At 33.0% G+C, this 24,805-nt stretch overlaps 1 protein-coding gene across 1 annotated transcript in view; it reads left to right on the top strand.

Moving 5' to 3' along the window:
- The window catches only part of CMC1 (C-X9-C motif containing 1), a 77,143-nt gene that overhangs the window by 21,279 nt on the left and 31,059 nt on the right, over positions 1–24,805 (top strand). Inside the window, exon 2 of the mRNA XM_045537700.1 lies at positions 4,326–4,415. Coding sequence (XP_045393656.1) covers positions 4,326–4,415 — 90 coding nt within the window. The remainder of the gene's footprint in view (positions 1–4,325; positions 4,416–24,805) is intronic.

The raw sequence follows: 24,805 nt of genomic DNA, 5'->3' as shown, positions 1-24,805 counted from the left end.
TAGTATTCCCTTTGTTTTATATAGTATTTTTGACTTTATCTCTTAATTTTTTTTAGCAATTGTGATAGAAATTACAATATACATGTATGGTTTATCACAGCCTCGCAGCTTCAATATTTTATCATTCAAGTGAAATATAGATATCTTACCACCACCAAAATTGCTTTGCCTCTCACCTTTATGATCTAGTTATCTTTACTAGTACCCCAAATACAACAAGAATGCTATAATTTTTGCTTCTGTCAAAATAATTTTAAAAACTCAAGAAAAGAATAGTTTACTGCATTTACCCTTTCTGTTGTTCCTTCTTCATTCCTATTGTCCTAAATTTCCTTTCAGTATCATTTCCTATCTCTCTGATTAACTTTTCAAATTGGATCTATTGAATTATCTTCTGGTTCTCTGATTTTTTCCCATGTTTTCTCCATTTGGTTTTTATATATTGATCATCTATCTGGCAGCCTTGCTAAACTCACTTATTCTGGTGACTTTTTGTAGATGCTATTCATTTTTATGTAGACAATCGTGTTATCTGTGAATAATAAGGGATTTATTTCTTCCTTTCCAATCTGGATTCTTTTTATTTATTTTTCTTGCCTTATTGCACTGACTAGAACATCTAGTACAATGTTGAATAGAAGTGGTGAGAACAGACTTTATCTTGTTCACTGTCTTAGCAAAAAAATACTGTTGCACCATTAAGTATGATTTTAGCTGTGGGCTTTTGTTTTTTTCTCCTGTGGATGTCACAGATGTTGAAGAAGTTTCCTTCTATTACTTTACTGAGGGTTTTTATTAGGAATAGATATTGGATTTTTGTTAAATGTATTTTCTGTGTCTAATGTGATAACCATGTGTTTTTCCTTTTTTAGTTTCTTAATATGGTGAATTACACTTACTGATTTTTGAATGTTAAGTGAACCTTGCAGTCCTGGAATAAACCCCCCTTGGTCATGAGGTATTAATATTATCTTTGTATATATTGTTTATTACTGGATTCAATTAATCTTTTTTTAAGATTTTTACATATATATTCATGAGGGATACAGGGCTTAGTGTTTCTTATAATGTCTTTGGTTTTGGTGTCAGGGTAATGCTGGTCTCAAGAGTGCTTTTCTGGAAGAGTTTGTGTAGAGTTGATTTTTTTTAATTAAATATTTGATCAGTTCATCAGAGAGGTTATCTGGGCCTGGAATTTTCTTTGTGGGCAGGCTTTTAACTATAAATTCAATTGCAATACTGGTTATCTCTGTCTTCCTGAGTGAGTTTTGGTTGTGTTTTTTTAGGGAATTTGTTCATTTTAATTGTCAAGTTTGTTCATAATATTCCCTTATTATCATTTTAAAATGTTTTATCATTTCTGATGTTTGAAATTTGTGGCCTTTTTGTCCGATCAGTCTGGCTAGTGGTTTATAAATTTTAATGATCTTCTCAAAGAATCAGTTTTTTTCCCTATATTGGTTTGTCTTCTATTTCATTGACTTATGCTTTGATCTTCATCATTTCCTTTCTTTTGCTTGCTTTGTATTTTATTTATTATTTTTTTGTTTCTCAAGGTAGATGCTTAAGTTGATTTAAGACCTTTCTTCTTTTTCTACATAGGCTTTTCGTGCTACAGATTTTTCTCTAAGTACTGTTTTAGCTGCATCACACACATTTTGATATGTTGCGTTTTCATTTTTGTTTATATCAAAATATTTTCTGTTTTCCCTTTTGATATCTTCTCAGATCCATGGATTATTTAAAAATGTGTTATTTAGCTTACCAATATTTGGAGATTATCCAGAGATCTTTCTGTTATTTTTACATTGGCATCAGGGAACATACTTTGTGTGGCTTGAATTCTTTCAAATTTATTGAGATTTGTTTCATAGCCAGGGTATGGTTTATCTTTGTAGATGGTCTGCTATTATGGGGTAGAATATTCTATAAATGTTAGTTAGGTCAAGTTAGTTGATAATGTTCAAGTACTTTGCAGTTTTAACAAGTTAATTTAAATGTATGTTTTTCTAATATGCTTTATATATTTCGCATTTATACATCATGGGTTCAATTTTATTCTATCACAATATAGAATTACTTCTTGTGATAGATTTTATTTTATAAAGACGTTCACAATATTTTGTGACAGATTTTATTTTATAAAGAAGGTCACAACATTATCTCTTGTCCCTCATGCTCTTTAGAATGTGGCCTTGCCACAAAGAATAAAGTCTAATTCCCCTGCACTTGAGTATCCTTAGTGACTTGAATCAGTATAATGTAGTAGGAACAGTGTTTCTTGGCTGCACATAGAGAGGCCATGGGTAGGTGCTCAGGACTGTAAACCTGAGCCATTCCAGGTCAGGTATCAAATATGTAGGTGAAGAAAAGTAATTTTGGAAGAAAATCCATTTGCTTCAGCTTTTGCAGCTGTTGAAATCAACACTAGTCGTTTGAGTCTTCCCTGATGAGTCCCCTATGACCCATAGAATCCCTAAGCATAGTAAAATGTTTATGTTCTACATCACTTAAATTTCATTAGTGGTTGTTGCATGACAATAGTACAGTCCCCCCTCAGTATACTCAGTGGACTGGTTCCAGGACCAACTACCCCGTCCATATACCAAAATCTGTGTATACCCAAGTCCTGTAGTCTGACCTGGAAAACCTGTGTATATGGAAAGGCAGCCCTCTGTATATGCAGGTTTGCCTCCCCAAAATACCGTATGTTTAATCGTGTTTGGTTGAACAAAATCAGTGTATAAGTGGACCTGCACTTGTTGTTCAAGAGTCAACTGTAGTGAAGAGATTTCTTTTTTTTTCTGTAGGGTTTGAAGGTGGTAAACATTTTAGTTTTCTACGTATCCGAAAATTTCCTTAACCTCGCTCTTAATTGGTGGTTTAATTGACTTTAGAATTCTTGGATATAAAGTGATTCTCAGAACTTTGAAGTTATTTCTCCATTGTCCTGTTGCATCATGTTTTGCCAATGAAACATGATCTAAATCTGATTCTCATTACTTTATGTGGGCAATGTTTTTCCCTTTTGAAGCTTTTATGATTTTGGGGGTTTCAGACATTTTATCAAAGTGCATTTAGGTAATCGATGGACCATTTTGTCTGAGGACTCATGTCTTTTTATTTGTCTCAATAAACTTATTATAGTAGTCTAAAATCTTTAACCCTTTACTCTTTTAACCCTCTTTGGAGTTGTTTACTTTTTGATTAATTTCAATTGGTTTCTCCCTTTCACTGTGTTGTCCTTCATCAAATTTGTGTGCTTCTTGGCTGTTTTGTTGATGATTTTGTTGGTTTTTGAGATACCCTGTTAGCTTCCCTGCAAACATACGTCACTGCATTGCTGCCTGCATCCTGAGATCGTTGAGGACAGCATAGTACTAGAACGAGTTTGGGTGTTCATGGTTTTCCTAGGTGTCACTAGATTCTGGGAAACTTCCTGGTCTTTTGGGAATTTAATACCTATAATTACTTTTCTCACCCACGGGCTGAAGGCAGAAGAGAAGCCAACCATTTGTGTTTTACAGAGGTACTTCAATAACTCTTTAGTTTCCTTCAGGGAAGTTTATTGCTACTTCAGAACAGGAGCAATACCCACTTTTGGCATCAGTTTTTTCCTGGGTACTCTATAGGAATATGATTACCTCCCTTAACCTTATCTCTTCTGCCTTTTGTTTTTCAGTAATGAGATTACTCATCATTTTTTGTTCACTGAAGACCCTTACTTCTTGTTTGTTTTACAGGACTCTCTTAGAAATTAAGGAGCAGTTGGGACTGTGGATCAGGTGCTCAGTCTGTCATTTTAGTCCAGTTGTAGAGGCTGTGTTTAAAATGCAGAGAAATCTTATGTGCTTTGTATGTGGACCCATAGTTCCACTTTTTCTTCTGCCACTTTTCTTAGGTCTACTTTCATTACCAGGTAGAAAAACTACTCATGTGTTTCTTAATCTTGTATTTCTTCATCTATCCTTGGATGTTAGTATCAACGAAAAATCTCTTTTTGTGGATTATATTAATAAGAAGATGATGATTTAGATTCTAATTTTGACAAGACTGCGTGGAATATGTTATCAAGTAAAAATGCCATACTTTGCATAAATTTTTGGAAAAATGTTGCCTCTGTCCCTTGCATTTATTTTTTTGTATATCAAAAAATATTTAGGATGATTCTCAATGACTAAAATAATCACAGTTTTATCAGCCTCTAAAAGAGTCAGTTTTGAATATATTTACATAGGCTTTTAAGTAAATGAGAATGTTTCTTTTTCCCCTAATCTGTTGATTTACTTGAGACTTTATTAAAGAAAGATCTTTTTTTCTTCCAGAGCAGCATCTTAGACATGTCGAAAAAGATGTTTTGATCCCTAAAATAATGAGAGAAAAGGCCAGAGAGAGGTGTTCTGAACAAGTTCAAGGTAAGATTCAAATATTCATATAAAGATCAAATTTATTTTTAATAATATGATCTGAATTTAATCCTTAGCCTCAGAGTCAAGTAGTCAGTGAATTAATATGTATGAATTGCTTCTCACCCTTTCACTGAAATACCAGTATTTCAGCTTTCAGAACTTCCAGCAATGTTCAATTCATTTACAATTTAAAAATATTCCCCCAAATTACTAGTAAAACATTTTTTCCCCAGAAGTACAGTTATATATTGAGAAAAATTTGTTATGAGTATTTTGGAGAACTGAGTTATTCTGGCGATTTTGATAGGGAAAGAAGAAAGATCAAATCTAACATGTACCTGTTTTTCATCTATCAACATATTCATATATATATGTGCGTGTATGTGTATATATATTCTAAGATTATTTTCTTTGGTGTCATTGTCTATTACAGAATTGTTAATGGAATCCCAAAAGGACCTACAATGAGTCTGAGTTTTTTGTTTTATGTTTCTAAGTGGAAGATATTTATGTAAATGCATGCACTAGGCACCCACACATATATGTTTTTCTTTGGAAAATGTTTTTTAATATGAAATATTTCTATATTCTATAAATCTAGAGACATATTATTGATTAATATGTAACACTCTAGTGAAAAATGTAAACAAAGCAGTGGAAGGTAAAAAATGAGGCAATAATACATTTGTAAGTGATGAGTAACTAGAAAAACAGATGGCAATATTACTGTAGAAATATCTTTAAAAAATAAACTACCTCTTGGAGTGGCTGTAAAAAAGAAGAAGTAGAATTTTACTGACATAGGCTATTTTTCTGGCTCCCCTTCTTCACTTTTCCCTGTGGGGAGGGACCACAATAATTTTTAGAGAGGATGATGGGCTGTACTTCCACTGCAAGTTTCTGTACAGGGGAGCAGGGCTGTGTCAACTCCAAAACTATGTCATTTCTTTCCCCATCCCTGCCCTCAGCCCTTAGAAAGGACTTTTGCAGTTGATGGATGGAGACACTAAGTGTAGTTCCTTAGACTCAACAATTGTGATGGTCATTTCTGTTTCTTAAGTTAAATGAATTACGATCTATTCCGTTTTTAAATCTATCCGTAAGTTAGTAATTTAAAATAAGTAATCATTCTATAGTTTTGCTTTCACTGTGAATTAGTTGTTTAATCAGAGCACCTTCCTTCAATACCCACCCCCGAGTGTCAGGAGAAACTAACCTATTGGCACCTGCAAACAGGGTTCGGTGCACATCTGTCATTGGCAGGTGTCATGCTGATAGTCACAAGAGGTATCTTCTCCACTTGCATCATAGAACTTTAAAATATACATCCTGATTCAGGTGAGGGAGGATAAAACTTAAAAATGGATAATAAAATTATAGGGTTAACTTTTCACTACTAGGAAAATTTACTTATTACTTATATCAGTCTAAAGTTATACAAATAAGTTGTATTTATGCTGTTTTGTAACATGTTGTCCTGATACCTAGAATGAAAGAAAGCCAGCTAACTCAATTATAGGTTTAATTTTTATGACACGATTCAGATGAAAATGCAGAATGATTTCATGGCTTTGATTTTCAGAAATGCCTTTGTTTACTGTTAGTGAAACTTTTAGTTTTCAAAATGAAAGAATAGAGTATAACTTTAAAATATTTGTGTTGCACAACTACTACTTTGTAATGTTACAGAAGAGAAACTGTTTAATTTTTACTTCTTTATCAAAAGTTGTTGTTTAGGATGTTGATGGTTAAGTTTTGTTTATTTAATATCTTTACAGTCTTCTGAAGACTTAGCATCTTTAAATCTGAGATTCATTTGGATTATTTCAATTCATTTCCTCTTATTAGAATGTATGTTATAATTGATTTTTGAACATTTAAATTTCTTATAGGTAATCATAGATTGATTTTTTTTAGACCATATGGTCCAAAATAGTGTTTTAGAGTCTAAAATTGATTATTTTATAAGATCAATCTTTAGTATTTTCCCTGTTTAACCATGTAAATTAGGAAAGAATGAACATTAGTATTGCTCAAGCAGCAGAAGAAAGCTGCATTTACATTGAACAATAAGACATAATTTAGAATCAGGACACTTGCATTGTAGTTTATTTACTGTTTATAGCCTTTGCTTTATTAATTATAGGATTTTATATAAAAGCATTGTGCATGCTAATTGTTTGATTCTTGGATAAAGATATAGGAATTTTAATAAGTGATCTGACTTTCTGCTAAATGCCTGAAACATGATTATGTAGGAAAGCTTTTCTGTTTGATTTTTTTTTTTTATGTCATTTCAACCCAGCTGATCATAAGAATTGGGTCAGACTGCCAGCAACTTAGGTTTGTGAAGGGAATGGAACAGCTTTTCCAGAGACAAAGAGAAATGAAATCACTTTCAATGAAGGAAAGATGCCTCATTATAGTCACCAACAGCAGTTATTGACAGCTACACTTCCTATTAACAAGGAGCATTTAACTAAGAGTTTGGCTGTTGGATCTTTGGACTTGATCTAATTTGCTAGCATTAATTAGTTTCTTTTGAGCACAGACACTTGGTGCTCACAGCTATAGATTTGGAGGGCTAATTAGGATAGAAAATTGAACAGAATTGGGTAAGGCATTAACCTTCAACCATTACCAGCTGGGACACTGATAAAGACCACAGAGTCCAAATGCTCCCTATTGATGTGAGGAGTACCCTAATGAATATCAATTTCAGCCAGGTTGCTATATTCTTACTAGTTCTGTCTTCATTATAATTTTTTAACCAGCTTACATGATACCTTCATTATACACTATTGGTTTTTACTATACATTGATTTAGTCTAAGTTGCATATTTCACCTAATGTTTAAATACAATTAAAATGTCTTAAGCAGCAGATAACATTTAGAATATTTCATCATTATATATTCTAGTACTTCTAAAATTGACTTTAGTCAATAATTACATGATTCTGATTCTACAGTGAATTTATATAAGTTCCAGTAACTGCACCATTTCAATATAATGAAAACTGTGACCTAATACAAAAAAATCTTAGCTTTTGCGTGACAATTAACCAGTGTTTATATTATTAAAATGGTGTCAACTTTAGAATCTTTGTATGAAATATGTTTTTAAGAATGTAAAGTAAGAAACATAAAAGTATATATTTCTTTTTTGAAGAGAAAAAATAGTGATCACCTCTTCTTTTGGAACTTTTGATTTGATTAGTAAAGGTGACTTGACTTAGAGATTCGATACTTACAGAATTGAGAATACTGATCTTACTATTGTGGAAATTTAGACAAGCTTATAAGCTCTGTTAGTATCAAAAGATGAGTTACTGATTTAAATATAAATTTCAACTTTATAATATTCTTCTTTTGCCAGTGACATTATGGGCAGTGAATAGGACCACTAAAATAAATGACTAAAGTATACTGGTAATTGTATGGTTCTTAGATAAATATATAGGAATTTTAATAAGTGATCTGACTTCTTGCTAAATGTCAAAACATGATTATGTAGGAAAGCTTTTCCATTTGATTTTCTTGGTCAACATTAAAACAGTGAACACTGAGTACATGGGAAATGGAACTGAAGGAAAACTTTACAATGGCTAAATCTCTTTCTTTCTTCCTCCTACTTTCCTTACCTCCAAAAAGCCAAAATAAATCCCCTTATAGCAACTGTAATGATGGAATCATTGCTCTTTCTTGGATCTAGGAGTTACCAACTTGTACTTAGGGAGATGGTTGGACAAACTCTGTAGGATACTTTCAGCTTTGGGCCTTTTTCCAGCTGTTTGAATTCACTAATTTAATGATTTACATTTTTATGTTAGTAATGTTTTTTAAAAATATTGTTTGTCTCATATATTGATAGAGTAAGCATTCTAGTATTATCAGTTTTTCTTCTGGAAATAGAACTTCTGTAAGATGAAGAGTCACTGAATTGCTATGTTTTGTAAAAATTCCTTGTTACATTTCTTTGCTTTTTTGAAGTGCATAGTTGACATTTGATATAAAGTCTCTGTTAGATAATGATGTTTGCTTTAAAAATAATAAGAGCTTTTTTTCTTTTTGCTATGAGAAATCCAGACCAAAAAATTCTTTGTCATCAGGGATGGCTTAGAACTTTCTTTAACCTAGCTATGTTCTCCTTCTCACTAACTCTTTTCATCCCTTGGGCCTTATTTTGCCTTATTTTAATGTTTCTTTGCTATCTGTGTTGCAGTCTTTTTAATCCAGTAAGTGGGGTATAGTCCTGAAGGAATTATATAAAGTACAAGGAAGCATGGATTGTTTATTTCTCGGAAACATCACAGAGCTATAGTTAAATAATACAGAAGCTTGATAAAATGCCTGCCCTCTTCTATCAGTTACACACAACTAAAGTATGTTAAATTTTGCTAAATTCCAAAGATATGTGAATAGATAAAAAAGAGAAATTAAAAATGCTTAGGATAGTCTTTAGGAAGTTTGCATGCAGAGAATTATCAAAACAGCTTTGAAACAAGGTACAGGACTATATAGACTTTTGAACCTGCCAAGAACTTTTCATTTGTTCTTTGAACTGTACCATTATTTTCACATATATTTTTGTCATTTAACCAGTTCATCAGTATTAAGTAACACAGAACTGGAGATGCAGCACATCTTTACACTGGGTCTGGATATATTAAGAGGATAATAATCAGCAAATATGATGAATATGTGTTATATATAAGATTATGTTATGTACTCTAAGAAATACAAATAGATGTAAGGCACAGTTTCTGCTCTTTGGACTTACACTGGACAGTGTTATGGGTCCCCAAGGCCACTCCTGGGTTTGGTGATTTGCTAGGAAGACTCACAGGACTCAGCATATAGTTGTATTCATGGCTAAGGTTTATAACATCAAAAAGATACAAAACAAAATCAACAAAGGGAAAAGGCATGTGAGACAAGTTCAGAGGAAACCAGACACGAGCTTTAAGAGTCCTCTCCTGGTAGTGTCACTCAGATGTGCTTAATTCCCCCAGCACTGAATTGTGACAACACATGTGAAATGTTGTTCACCAAGAGGGTTCATTAAGGACTCAGTCCCCAATTTTTGTTTGGAGTTGGTCATATGGGCACCCTCTGCCTAATATGTACCAAAATTTCAAATTCCCAGAATGAAAGCAGGTGTTCAGGATAAACCATACTGTTTGCACAAACAGTTTGGGCACAGTGAGCCACTCTTATCAATTAGGGAACACTCCCAAAACCCAAGTTCTCAGATGCTAGCTAAGGGCCAGCCTTTTAAGCAGCCCTTTCTAAGGATAGTAGTGTCATGTCTGCTGTGTTAACTCTTTTCTGTGCATGGATACAATAAAAGTTAATTAGCAGTAAGTATTTATGTATGCCTGTCAGGCCTGATGTTATGCCAATGGAATCATGAGTAATAGACTTATATCAATGACAAATATAGCTGAATTATTTTAAAAATAACTGAAGAGGCTGGGCGCGGTGGCTCACGCCTGTAATCCTAGCACTCTGGGAGGCCGAGACCGGTGGATCGCTCAAGGTCAGGAGTTCGAGACCAGACTGAGCAAGAGTGAGACCCCCATCTCTACTAAAAATAGAAATAAATTATCTGTCCAACTAAAAATACATATGGAAAAAATTAGCCAGGCATAGTGGCGCATGCCTGTAGTCCCAGCTACTCAGGAGGCTGAGGCAGTAGGATTGCTTAAGCCCAGGAGTTTGAGGTTGCTGTGAGCTAGGCTGATGCCATGGCACTCACTGTAGCCCAGGCAACAAAGCGAGACTCTGTCTCAAAATAAATAAATTAAATAAATAAATAAATAAATAAATAAAAAGAACTGAAGAAAGTATACAGTAGTCCCCCCCACCCCTTATCCATGGTTTCAGTTACCCACAGTCAACCATGGTCTGAATTTTATCATCTCATATCATCACAAGAAGGGCAAGTATAGTACAATAAGATATTTTGAGAGAGTGACCACGTTCAACTTTTATTACAGTATATTACTATCATAATATACTGTAATTTTTCTATTTTATTATTGTTAATCTCTTACTTTACGTAATTTATAATTTAAACTGTGTAATGTCTGTGTGTATTGGGAGAAAACATAGTATGTATGGGGTTTGGTGCTATCTGTGGTTTTAGGCGTCCGCTGGGGGTCTTAGAATGTATCTTTCATGGATAAGGGGAGTACGACTGTATAATGGTCATTGCTCATTGATCCAGTGTTTCTCAGTGACATTTGTTAACTCATACCCCTATTATAGGAATCAGTGGCTTATGATCATCTTCTTTCCAAAGACAGGGCAGTTTCACAATAACATTATATATAATTGGACACAAATACTCTTGAATAAAATGGCTAGTTTTCTTCTCACAGAGAAAGGGACAGTATGTTTTAGTTTCAGATGTAAATGAAATCTTCAAATGCGAAATTTTTAAATGACTAAGTTGGCAGGAAATTTTGTCAGGATAGATTAATATAATATTTTAAACAATTTATGCAATGATTTTGAAGGTATATTTGTGAAAAGTCTACATTAGAACACAAATACAAAGAATTACATGTCTTGGAATGAAAATATTGTTAAAATGAATAAATATTATAAAATGTCTTAGCTTTTCTACCTGTACTTCCTTAATAAGTTTTTATTATTCTAGTCTTCCTAGACATTAACTTTCAGTTATTTTGCTATAATAAACTTAAATGCTTTCTTCTTATGAAAAATTAATCTAAAATTAAGTATGGTCTTTTAACAGTACCATGCCCTTATATATAAACTCTGAGTACAAGATCACACTTCACTTAAGCTACCTGATGATCCTCCAGTTGTAATTGGCATTCTTTCCAGATGATCAGAGCCTGCCACTGATAAACTTGTTGCAGATACCCACAAATAATTAGATTTTGACTGAAATATTTTTATAGGAACCTTGTATGTCTGTTGGAAAAATAATAAAGGAGGCAGTTTGGTGTATGTGATACTCTGGAATGTATTAGACTGGTAGATTTAGAAACAGGTAAAAAAATAATCTGTCCTTTATTGGCTGGATAGGGCTGGAATTTGCTTTGAACTGTAATGTATAAAACAGATAAAAATAGTGTTTTATTATATTATGCTTCATTTTGTTACATTTACCAGAGCCAATAAATGACAACAATGTTGTATTATTTTATGAAGCAAATTTTAAATCAGATGTTACAGATTATAGTTGTGCCTAATATGTATCTCTTTCAAATTTATTTTTGTGTTTTTCTCTTTTGAGGGATGTAAAATATAGAATAAATCCTAAATCACATAAAAGAAGCAGTTCTAAAGGGTAATGATTTTTTAGTATTTACTCAAATTTTCAGAATATTATTAGTTAAACAGATGATAGAGATTGTATTCTGAGGCCCATAAACAAGTTTATCTGGCATCGTATTTTAATGCATTGGTTGTCTCTATTGTGTTAGCGTTTGGTAATACTATTTGCATATATTTTAGTGTTAGTCAGTTATTACATCACTAAAAATATATTTTTTAGAAAGCAAATATAGAATTTTGAGATTCCTTTGAGCACTTGAGTAGAACCTTAGTGTTATATGGAATATAGTCATTTGAAAATATTATTTTATGTATGTCACTCACCATTGTATGAACAGTGAATAAAACAGACAAAAATCATTATAATTATGGATCTTACATTTCAGTGGGGAAGGAGGACAAATAATAAACATTATAAATAAATGTAAGTGTCCTGGAGAAAAATAAAATTGAGTAAAGGTAGTGGGAAGTGCTGGTGTTGGAATGGGACTGGAGTTTTTAATAGGCAGTCAATGTAAGTCTCACTGAGAAAGTGACATTTGGACAGAATTCTTGAGGAGGTGAAGGAGTGAAATATGCAGATATCTCTGAGAAGAATGATCTGAGCAGAAGAAAATAGCATGTGCAAAGACTCTGAGACAGTAATGAAGCTGGCATCTTTGAAGGACACCAAAAAATTCACTGTGGTTATATTGGAATGAATGAGGAGTAGAGTGAAAAGAGAGGAGTTCAGCAAAGTGATTGGAGATAGAATCATTTAAGATCTTGTAGGTACAAGGACTTCTAGCTACCTAAGAAGAGAAATGGAAAGACAAAGATGGCTTTGAGTGGTAAAGAGAGACAGGGTCTGTTTTATAATCAGAACTCACTGCTGTGCGTTCTGGAATAGATGGAATAGGGGCAAGGGCAGAATCAGGGACACCAATAATTATGTGACTGATGTGATTGAAATAATCCAGGTGACAGATGATGGTGGGTTGAAAGGGTGGTAGAAATGGTGGTTAGAATGAGCACATCGGGATGTATTTGGAAAGTAGAGGCAACAGAGAAAGGGATGACTTACTATTATCTGTCCTGAACAAGCGAAAGGGTGGAATTAGTTAGCAGAGATGAGGAAGACTGTGTGGAGAAATTTTATTATTTTATTTTATTTTTGGTGATCGATGAATTGCTACAGTTTTGGACATGTTAACTTTGAAGTGTCTATTAGACATCTCAGTTTAAAACTATTTTATTAGACTGTAGTAAAAATTAATCACTATTTTAAAGGGAAGCAAAGGAGTAGAATGTACAATTGCGATGGTTCCAATATTTTTCTAGTATTTTTGTGTCAATTATTCAAGTTCTCTCAGTGCACAGTCAGTACACATGTTCAACTTGGGCAGTGATAGATTTAAAACTGACCTTTTTATTCCCTTGGGTTTCCTTTTAAGATTCCTCATAGACCACTTTCCTTCCAGAATAAAGCATAACTACATTGATTTGTTAACTAAACAAACTATCCTTAAGTAGTATTACTATGTACAATATTTGGTCCTTGGTACAGTGGGGAATAGAAAGACATGATCTCATACCTCAATAAAGAGAGTAAATTACCTATTCAGTATCATCTGACTTGCTAATATAGCAGTCATTATTAGGATTTAGGTATCTTTATGCCCAGCCTAGTGCTTTTTCCATTATAGCATACCATTTGCGTCAAAGACAGCAAAAACACGTCATCTGTGTCAATTTTAATCAGTTGGTAATTGCCTAATTTGCTGTGAATGGGATCAATCAGAAAGAATGTCATTAGATCAATTAGTTGTGTCTTTTATGAGGGGTGGATTTGGCAAGTGATAATATGCTTTGCCTGGTATTTGTCATTTGTGGCCTATGTGTTAGTTTATTACTTTTTAGTTACTGGATTGTGTAGTGCTATGTGTTATTTATGTCAGACTTCATCAAGATAGAAAAATTTTCTTCCTATAACTTAAGCAATTTTTAGTTTTTATTTCATTTTCTGGGAACATATGTAATATTGTTTCAGATGACACTATTTTTGGAGCTGTAGCCCAGCATATACAAACTACAGACCATTTACTTATTAAAACATGCATTCATAGCCACTATATTAGTCCATTTTGTTTTGCTATAAAGGAACTACCTGGCTGGCCAGTATATAAAGAAAAGAGGTTTATTTGGCTCACAACAGTTCTGCAGACTCTGAAGAAACATGGCATCAGCATCTGCTTCCGGTGAGGGCTTCAGGGAGCTTTCAGTCAAGGCAGAAGGTGAAGGGGGAGCAGGCGTGTTATATGGCAGGAGAAGGAGCAAAAAGTGACAGGAGGTGGTGCCAGGCTTTTTTAAACAGTCAGTAATCCCATGAACTAATAAAGTGAGAATTCACTCATTATCATGGGAGAGCACCAAAGCCATTCATAAGTGATCCGCCCCCATGACCCAAATACCTCCCAGTGGGCCCCACATTCAACACTGGGGATCCAATTTCAGCATGAGATTTCGAGGGGCCAAACATCTAAGCATATCACCCATATAACATAATAATAGGAATTACATGTTAAACTTTAAAAAATATTTATAGTTTATAATTAATAATACCTTTTTTTTTTGATGATTGGTTTTTACTGAAATTGAAACTTTTTTTTTAGTGACAGGGTCTCGCTCTGTCTCCCAGCCTGGAGTGCAGTGACCTAATTGTAGCTCATTGTAGCCTTGGACTCCTAGGCCCAAGTCATCCTCCCATCTCAGCGTCCCTGGTAGCTAGGACTATGGATAGGCACATGCCACCATGCCTGGCTAATTTTTAAATTTTTTTGTAGAGAGAGGGTTTCACTATGTTGCCTAGGCTGGTCTTGAACTCCTTGGCTCAAGCAATCCTCCCACCTCAGCCTCCCAAAATCCTGGAATTATAGGCATGAGCCACTGCACCAGGCCTCTTTTCTTGATTTTTATTACCATATATCTTCTTATAAAAAATATCCTTAAATAAAGTATTATATGATAATTAATAGTTAATTTTTAAATATTTTAAAGCTCATTAATAGTTAATATTTAATTCTTTTAAGGGTCATTAACAAAAAGTGAACATGCCATATGCTAAGTAAAAAAAGATATAAAATCATATACATGGTATAATCCTATTTATAACAAAATGATACACATTTATATAGGAGAAAAGAAACATCTAAAATTTAATAATACATTGTCTGGAAATATTGGAGAAAAAGGGTGGATTATAGATTATGTGTAATTTTTTCATATTCTCCTTAGTTTTCCAAATGACTTGAAAGTATACCCAATTTTTTAAAAAGAAAGCCTATGCAATAATACTTATTAGTAGCTTCATTAATAGCCAAAAATTGTAAATAGGCTAGGTTTCTGTGGAATCTCTAAAGAAGAAGGGACAGACTAATTGTGGTGTACTCATGCAGTGGATTACTCATAGAGGGATATGGGAGGAAGAAGGTGGATTATGGGTAATTTTTATTTTCATGGATTGTTTTTTAAAATTTTCTGCAGTGAACATATTCAGATGCTCCTTGACTTACAGTGGGGTTATGTTCTGATAAACCCATCATAAGTTGAAAATATTGTAAGTTGGTAATACATTTAATACACGTAACCTACTGAATGTTATAGCTTAGCCTAGCCTGCCTTAAATGTGCTCAGAACACTTACATTAGCCTATAGTTGGGCAAAATCATCTAACACAAAGTGTACTTTATAATAAAGTGTTGAATATATCATGCAATTTATTGCATACTGTACTGAAAGTGAAAAACAGAATGGTTGTATAGGCACTTGAAGTTTGGTTTCTATTAAATGTGTATCACTTTGGCACCATCATAAAGTCAAAATATGATAAATCGAACCATTATATGTTGGGGACCTTCTGTATTTCTTAAAAAAAACTATGAAGAATCAAATGTTATATTAACTTTATAGTAGAAAGACCTATAAACATAGAGGAAGTAGAATTTTCTATGTGTCATATACTATAAACATAATAGAAAGATCACAAAATAGGAAAATGTATTTGTAACATAAAAAAAAATATTTGATACCCTTACTGTGTAAAGACTTGTTTATTATCAAGGAAATGATGAACATCTAATTTAAAAAATGAGCAAAGGACACAAAGTTTCTTTCTGATAAGTTACATATTATTCAACATGAAAAATGTTTGCCTTTTCAGTGAGTTAATTGCAAATCACACCCTATATTATTGTATATTTCCTATAAACTTGATGTGGTTTAAAAATATATAATGGAGAAGTTCTCCTTCTGGCGTGGCCTAATAGCTCTATCACACAAGTCCTGCAGAAAACAACTATAACCTATGAACAAAATATGAAGAACAACCACCTGAAGGCATTGGAGAGTAGACAAAAGTAGACAGAAAGTAGAGAGGAGTCAAACATTGAAGGAAGGAAATAACACTGGGTGAGTTTCTTTCAGGTAGGGTGGCTGAAATTGACAAATCAAAACCAAACCCTTCAGTCTTGCTAGTTTGAAGAATATAATGCAGGCCCTGGAAAGTATGTGTGTGCATGCACAAAGTAAATTAAATTGCCTGCTTAAATGAAAAAGGGAAAAATATTCTTCAGAGAAACAAAACAGAACCAAAACTTTCTGCATCATATCATGTACAATATTCACAGTACAACACAAAATTATTTAGTTTACTCAGAAGCAGAAAGATAACCCATTCTCAAAAGAAATCAACAGAGACTAACTTCAAGATAACTCAAATGCTGGAATTAGCAAACAAGAATTTTAAAGCAGATGTTGTAATTGCTTAAGAATGTAAAGGAAAATATGCTTGCAATGAATAAAAACAGGAAATTTTAGCAAAATGTGAAGCAATAAAAAAGAGCCAAATGGACATTCTAGAACTGAAAAAGACAATACCTGACTTAAAACTTATAGAATGGAAATGACAGGAGTCATGAACCTAAAGATAGATCAATGGAAATAATCTAATCTGAAGAACAGAGTAGAAGAACAGTTTTAAAAAATGAGCAGCACCTCAGGGACTTGTAGGACAATAACATAAGGACAACCTTCATGTAATTTGAATGGCATGCCTGCAATGGTTACAATTAAGAACACTGACAACATTCATGAAACACACATCTGTCCAGTGACCTAGCATCTCTACCCAGGAGAAATGAAACTTTTGTACACAAGAAAAGGTCAGTACAACAATACTTATAGTAGCTTATTCGTTAATAGCCAAAAATTTTAAATAGCTCAGGTTTCTCTCAAAAGAAGGGATAGACTAATTACACTCACACAATTTATTACTCTTCAGCAGTAAAATGGAACAAACAACCGTTCATCTCCTCAACAGTAGAGATGAATTTCAAAACTATTATGCTGAATGAAATATAAATATAAGAGAAATATAAAAGAGTATATGCTTTTTTAAAATATTATGTTCTACAACAGGCAACATTTTATACAGTATTCTAGAATAGGCCAAACTAATCCAAACAATGATTATATTGTTGGAGTGGGAGTGGGACAAGTATTGATTGGAAAAGGACATTAAAGGAACTTTCTGGAGTGATTTTAATATTTTGTATTTTCTTTTTGGTGGTTTGTATTGCACAGGGGTATACTTTGCTTCACTGAGTGGTATATATTACTTAATATTAATGGCATTTTACATCAATGTTATCTAATTAGAAAAATATAGGCAAATATTAAACTCCAATCATGCATAATGAAGTATTTATGGGTAAGAAAACATATGTATAGTACTGACAATATTTTGGGAAAGTGTTTGTTTACATTGCTGGCTAGAAATATAGATCAGTACAGTATCATGAAAGGATTTTGTATTTTAAAAATTAACAAAAGTTAATAAATGTGGCTACTCCTTGACCTAGGAATTCTACCGTAGGATTTTATCTTGAGGAAATGATCAGAGATGTGCAATAAAATATGTGTAAGAATGTGCAACATAGTATCATCTATAATATAGAATATTGCCAAAAACTTAGATGTCAGCAGAGTCTGATTGCTTATATAAATTATGGTATAGCCATGGGATATTATAAGATGTATATAGTTGCAGTGTTAGTGAGTGTATAGATTGATAATGAGAAGCTAATCACAATGTATTGTTTTCATTCAGGAGTTGGCAAACTATAGCCTAATGGTCGAATCTGGTCCACCACCTATCTCTGTAAACCAAGAGTCACTGGAACACAGCCACGCTCATTTACTTATGTGTTGCCTATGGCTGCTTTCACACTATGGTGGTAGAGTTGAGTTGTTGCAACAGAGACCATATGGCCCACAAAGCCTAAAATATTTACTGTATGGCTCTTTACTGAAAACATTTTCTGACCTCTGTCTTAATTAAATTAAATTTTAAAAATATAGGAAGAGCTTACCAAAATTAACTAATTCCATGAACTTATGTACAATTACCATGTATTCAGCACTGCACCTAAGCTGTCTACATAAATGTGACTAAAACAGATTCAGTCCTTATTCATATTAAAAGTTTTAAGTATGGGAAGGGAGGTAGTTATCAAATAAATATCTAAATTAAAATTATGATTAATATTATGAAGAAAGAATGCTACGAGGAAATGTTAACAGGAGTTACTTCTATGTGTTGATAATAATGGTGACTTAATTGATTCTTTTATAAGTTTTCTAAGTTTTTCTTTTACATTTGTCAGTTATTCATTGGAAAGATAATGAAGATTGAGTAGATAAGTAGACATTTGCTTCAGAAATTTTTAAAACTTTTTTTCTAATATTGCTCTTAATTCACAGAATTAAGTTAGACTTAGAGAATTAAGTTTAATTTCTGTTATTAATAAGTATTACTGAATGTCTGTCACATATTCAATATTGTGAGAAGTGTTATAGAGTAGAAGTCTGAGACTTGCTTTTAAGTATCTTATTGTCTGATTAATGAGAAAGTAGGCATATAAAATAAAATTATAGCATATAAAATAATTTATAATAAAATACTTATATATGTTTATTTAGGTAAAATAAAAGCCAGTGAATTCTGATTTGGACAGGTGAGACTAAATGCAGTATGTGAGGGAGGTATCAGCTGGACCTCCATGTCTGACTAATGATTTGGATAAGTATAGGGAAGCTGGAGAAAACATTTCAGACATAAACTCAAATTGAAGACACAGAGGTAAGAATGGGCATAGTTTGTCTATGCAGCAGCAAGGTAGTTGACCTTAGGAGATTGGTGGTGTGTTCTGTGGGTTAATGATAAATAAAAACTGGGAGTCAAGGCTGATTTGGAGTGTCTTAAAAACCTGAAATAGAAGTTTAGATTTGATTTCTAGTAAAAAATCAGAAGCATCTGGAATCTGTTGTTTCTACCTCCATTCCTTCCTTTTTTAACTCCTTCTCTGCTATCTTTTTCTCTCCCTTCCCAGGAAAAGACTTTATATAAATAGAATTGAAAGAAGATCAGGTTTACAACCAAATATAAGACAATTTGACATCTTTGCTTTTCTAAGTTTTGGCTTTCTTTATTCTTTTATTAATAAAACTAGAAGCTGTTGTTCATTAACAGTAACAATGATGTGTGTTTGCCAGAGCTAAAGGGATACCCCTTGTCTCAGATTGCTGTAGCGTAACCCTTGACATTTATTAAAAGTTTCAGGCATGCTGTATGAGGATGACCATTAACTGCAATGTAGTCCTTTTACAGAGTTAACTGTGACATAATCTTTTTTTGTTGTTCTTACAGGTGTCATTAGGCACGTATTATTCCTTACCTTCTCTAGAGAAGTCGATTGGTCAGATTTGTCAGATTTTAAAATATAACATTTTGTCTTATTTGAAGTCTCCAAAACAAAAGAAAAGCCTTCTTTGGTCTAAGAATGGCTGAATAGCTAAACAGCAGTTTATTCTCTTAATTTAATGGTGATTTTTTGCTTACATAATGTGAAAATTCACATTGACAGGCTGCTTTTTTCTTCCTAATAAATGCCAGTAGTTTGACTCTGCATTCTAAAGTAATACCGTGTCTTTACCTTTATAATGCATGAATGAATCATCTGTTTGCATTGAATTTTTTAATCTTTTTGATTCTTCATCATAACTGCAAAACTCTGGTTTTAATGACAACTGAACTCAAAAACAGAACAAATTTAACTCTGAGTTCATATTATTAGGTGTCTTCCTTGTTTTAGCTATCTCTACTAGCAAAGCTTAAGAAAACCTGATTTGACTTGACTAAAGGAGACTTATTAGAACATATCCTTTTATAAGATTTCCAACTCATCACATGCAAATTCAGCTTCTTGAGTTTCTGAACTTTGCCATGGGATTACTGCAAAATATTTCCATAGTTCAACATTGTACTCACATCTCCCTAGTCAGTAACATTGCGAAAGAACTAAGCCTTGCATAGAATTTAAAGCAATGGGCAGAATCTTTAAACATTGTATTTTCCAGTGTATTTTATATAAAAGATTAGATAAAATTGACTAGTCTTAGGTCAAACCATGGGCTAATACTGAGCACATGGTTAGAACCCAGTTCTCTTCCATAACAAATTGTCTTGCTCTTTTAGTTGTCTTTCTAAGCCTACTGAATCCTGAGCTCTTTAGGTCATGATTTCATTTCCATTCTGGCTGACTTTTATAGGCAGAAAAATGATAACACTTTACAGTGGTGGAAGACCATACCTTTATTGAATCAGTAGGAACAGTTGTATTCTAACTCTTAGATTAATGTGGTTACAGTTCTTGCTTATTTCTCGTCACTCACCTACACAAACTAAACTAAACCATCCTAGAAGAGGAGTCAAGGCTATATTTGGAAATTTGAAACCTGCTTTAAAAGGAGCTAGACATTCATTGAATCCCAGATTGTGTCAGTACAGGGTACAAACTTAAATTTAGGATATCTTGCATCTTATTATTTACGCAGCATATCTCCCACAGATGTATTTTATGTCTACTTCATAAAATTTAAACTTTTGAAAATTAGAATATCTCATCTTCTTGAAGATTTGACTAACCATATTTTTTGATGTACAGTGTGAAAAATATTAATGTTCCTTTTCCTCTTATTTTGACTTCAGAATACCATATATGGTGACATATATAGTTGAGCTTATTAAGGAACTCTTTAAAAGGAGCTCTTTAATTGCCTTAGTACCCTGTGATTTTCAGAGTGGACTATTTACTCAGTACCTCAGTGATTAGGGCTTTATGCAATTTCTTTTGTGTTATGTTTTTCTTTAATCTCTTCTGTGGTCAGATCTGTTCAGATGATGAGATTCAAATTGTCATATTCTTATGGTAGCACCTTTACTCTGCTGTTATAATTGAAGTGTATTTGATCTTCATCTCTTACGCATAGTCTACATCAGTGGTCCTCATCCCTCACTGTACACCAGAATTATCTAGGAATTTTTTAAAAAAATACCAATGCACAGGCTTCTCTCTACAGTGAGAGGTATTGGTAATTTTTTCAAAGCTCCCAAGATGATTTGAATGTGCAGCCAAGGTTGAGAAATAATAGTCAAAGGAACAGGATTTCTCCTTAAAGCAGCACATAACAACAGGCCATATGGATTTTACTCACTTCGTGCATCTTAATGTTACATAATTCACTACTGAGAGCACTCTTTTCTGTACAGACTGTAAGTTTTTGGTTGTTTTGTTGTTGTTGTTGCTGTTGTCAGGGTTTTTGTATATGTTTGCTGTTTCTTGACCTTTACTTCCCTTCCTTCCATCTTGGAGGTTCAGCCCCAGATTATCTAGGCCAGCCTTCAAGTTCTTTTCCAATGGGCCAAGGATTTTCAGCAAACTCTTAGGACATAATAAAGCCAAATATGCTCTGGCAACCTTAAGCTTTGACCTCTTTTTTGTCATGTAAATTACATGGCTACCTCCTTTACTAACCTCATGGCACACAAACTTCACCCTCTTCAAGCAGCTTCTCCCAACTCTGTATTCCATCAGGACGTTCTATGATTTGTCAGATTTCATATATGGACACTAATAAAAATATTAGTTTGCAAATTTAGTGAAGAAAATTATTGTGACATGGAGAAAGAGTCTTTAACCAGCCTGTGTGTATGTTCTCTGTCCTCACCAGGATGGTGGTTCTGTTACTGAGCACAGTAGATAAGGAGGTACTGGTGCCCTGCCCTGCTGGAAAGGAAGGACTTGGGTGGTGACACATAATACACATTTACATTCAAAAATTGTTCATGGATTGAATTATAATTTTGTTCCAGTTAGCAAGTACATATTGTAGAATATGTATATGAACAGGAGAGTTGATCATTTACAAATCTTACTGGAATTTTTTTAAAAAATGTGACTTTCTGATCAAGTTATCAAGTTATCATTATAATTCTGTATATTGTCCAGGTAAATTTTCAGCTTATTCTTTTATGCTATCCTGTTGGTATCCATATACATTTTAGACTTGTATATGGCCAGTTTTTGAATTTCACTATAAAAGGCTGAATTTAAGATACTACTGTTGAGTTTATAGGGTGGTGGCCTTGCTAGCTAGTACACTTTGACAGTGATACAATAATTCTTTCTTTACTACATCAGTATTTTATATGGGCCTATTTCAATAGCAATCCTTCTACCTTATGAAGTAGAATTAGCTTAGTTGGGCAGTCAGGAAGTCTCTTGACATTTTAACCTTGAAGGAACATTAGTTTTCCTGTAGTAGGTTATATTGGGTAGTTTATATAGGGTTAATTGTTATTGAAATTGGACTCTTCACCTTTTTTTTCCTATACATTTTAACATGTCATTTAATGAATGTAAAGTTATGCAAAGCATTTATATTAAATACACTTGTTAAGTATGTCTTTCCTATCTGCTACCCAGTTCCTACTGAGAGTGTTAATATTCAGATATTCGTTTCTGATGTGTGTTATTCAGGAATATGCCTATTTGTACCATAGTCTTCATCTTTGAATTATCACTGTTAAAGAATGCATTCCATAATGATATTTTTCATTAGTGAATGAAATATATCAGTTTTCTTCTTTTCATTTCCTTTTTATTTTAAAGGAAAAGTTCCAAGGTATAAGGAAGTAGGTCACGGTATCTGTGAACTGGTGACAAACTGAAGTATATTATGAAGTTAAAATTGAAACTCAGTTGCCCTCTAGGGGTTCAGTTTTAACACAGCACATGTAGAAATAATTTAGTGAGATCTTGGGGGAAGGGTAGATCTACTGAACAGAGGAATTCTATGTTTCATTTTCTGTTAAGAGTCTTGTCAACAAATGCTGGTTTAGATTATTTGTTGTAAATGAGAATATATACCAATTTTTTAACCTATACACAGTTTAAACATTCTGTTTGTTTTTAAAATCAGGGTACCTGTGGTAGAACAATCCAATCATCAACACTTTTTCAAGTATTATTTGGTGATCAATTTACAGATTTATTTTCCAGTACTCTTTTGTCTCCTCATTGTAACCTCTGTAATCACCTTTCTCCCCTACTCTGCCCAAACCCAAGAATAGACCCCACTGAAGTGGCTTCATTGTGAATCCTCTTTTATGCTTTTATGATATGATCATCGTGAAACTTTTTTCCTTTTGGTTTCAGCACCTTTGATTGGCATCTTTGTCAGGATTGGTGAGAATACTTCTCCCAGTTTGAAATAGAATTGGCTCTCTAGTCTAAATGGCACCCAACTTTGCATTGCTTGAGGTTCACTTAATTCATGTTGGAATCTGTCTGTCATGCAAGATGCTCTACTTTGTAATTGCAGAGTTAGACTCTTGCTGTTTTGGTAAGAGGGAGCAAATTTTTTTTTTCCATTATTGAAAATGTTAACCAAACTTTGACTTGCATAAATGATAAATATGGAGTTTATTATGTGTGCAGATATTTAAATGTTTTAAATATTTAAGTACATTTCTGTATCAAATATGAAAATTCATGCGGTTTGATATGCCTTAAAAAGATTTGTGTGTATATGTGAGTGTGTAACAGATGCTCTTTTATTCCATTTGAAGGATGATATCAACTTTAACTCTTTTAATGTACAGTTTTTTTTTTGTTTCACCTCTGTAGTTATATTGAACAATTCTATTTTTTCTCATGATTATGGAAAAACTTCCATTATTAATGGTTAGAATCTTTATTTGTATCATTAATTTATAATAATTTTATTTTTAAAGTTCCGGTTTTATCTATTAAGTATTTTACTCTCTGAAAACCCCCATTAGGTTTTGATATATATAAAATATTAAATTGGCTGTTATATAGATTGATGCTGGTCATTATGGTAGCCAGTAATCAACATTGGCTATTTAATTTTAAATTTAAATTAATTAAAATTATATACAATTTAAAATTTAGTCTTTTAGTCATGCTAGCCACATTTCAAATGCACAAGAGCTGTATGTGGCTTGTGACCACCACATTGGAGAACGCAGACACTGATCATTTCCATCACTGCAGAAAAATCTGTTAGACAGCTCTGATATTAAGATATGAATCTTCTTCAGTATGTTTTAAAAAATATTTTAATATTGGTAGTTCCCATGTAAAATGAATTGAAACATGAAAACATTGTATGTTTTTATATTTCCTTTTATCAAAAGAATATTTTGGAAATAATTTTAACTAAAGCTAATCACATATGAAATGATTTTACCTTTGTTCATCCTGAAGATTAGCATGTATTTCTGATTATGAGCCAACTGATGGCAAATAATGTAATAAAAATTGTATATTTTTGAAATATATAAATACATCTACTTTATCTCCATCTTGTGGTAGAAATATATGGAAATCCTGTTCTTAAGAATATAGTTAAAGCTTATTTATCTTTATATTGACTTACCCCTGCTATTTCCCATAGCTGTAAATGTAATTATGTGTTAAGTGTTTAATTTACAAAGTTGCCGGTCTTACTGAAGGAGCCAGTTAAAAAAATTTTTAGCTTTTTCAGTGACTATTAAAGGTAAATCTAGAAATGCTACTGCTACATTTTGGATGTGTTGGAGTATTAAAATAAGGAATATAAATATTTTAATCATACTTGAGAGAAAAGAAAGCTGTAGCTGCTTACTTGAAAATGTAGCTTT

This window comes from Lemur catta, chromosome 1 (genome assembly GCF_020740605.2).
Source record: "Lemur catta isolate mLemCat1 chromosome 1, mLemCat1.pri, whole genome shotgun sequence".
Taxonomy (NCBI): Eukaryota; Metazoa; Chordata; class Mammalia; order Primates; family Lemuridae; genus Lemur; species Lemur catta.
This window is presented reverse-complemented; position numbering and strand designations above follow the sequence as displayed.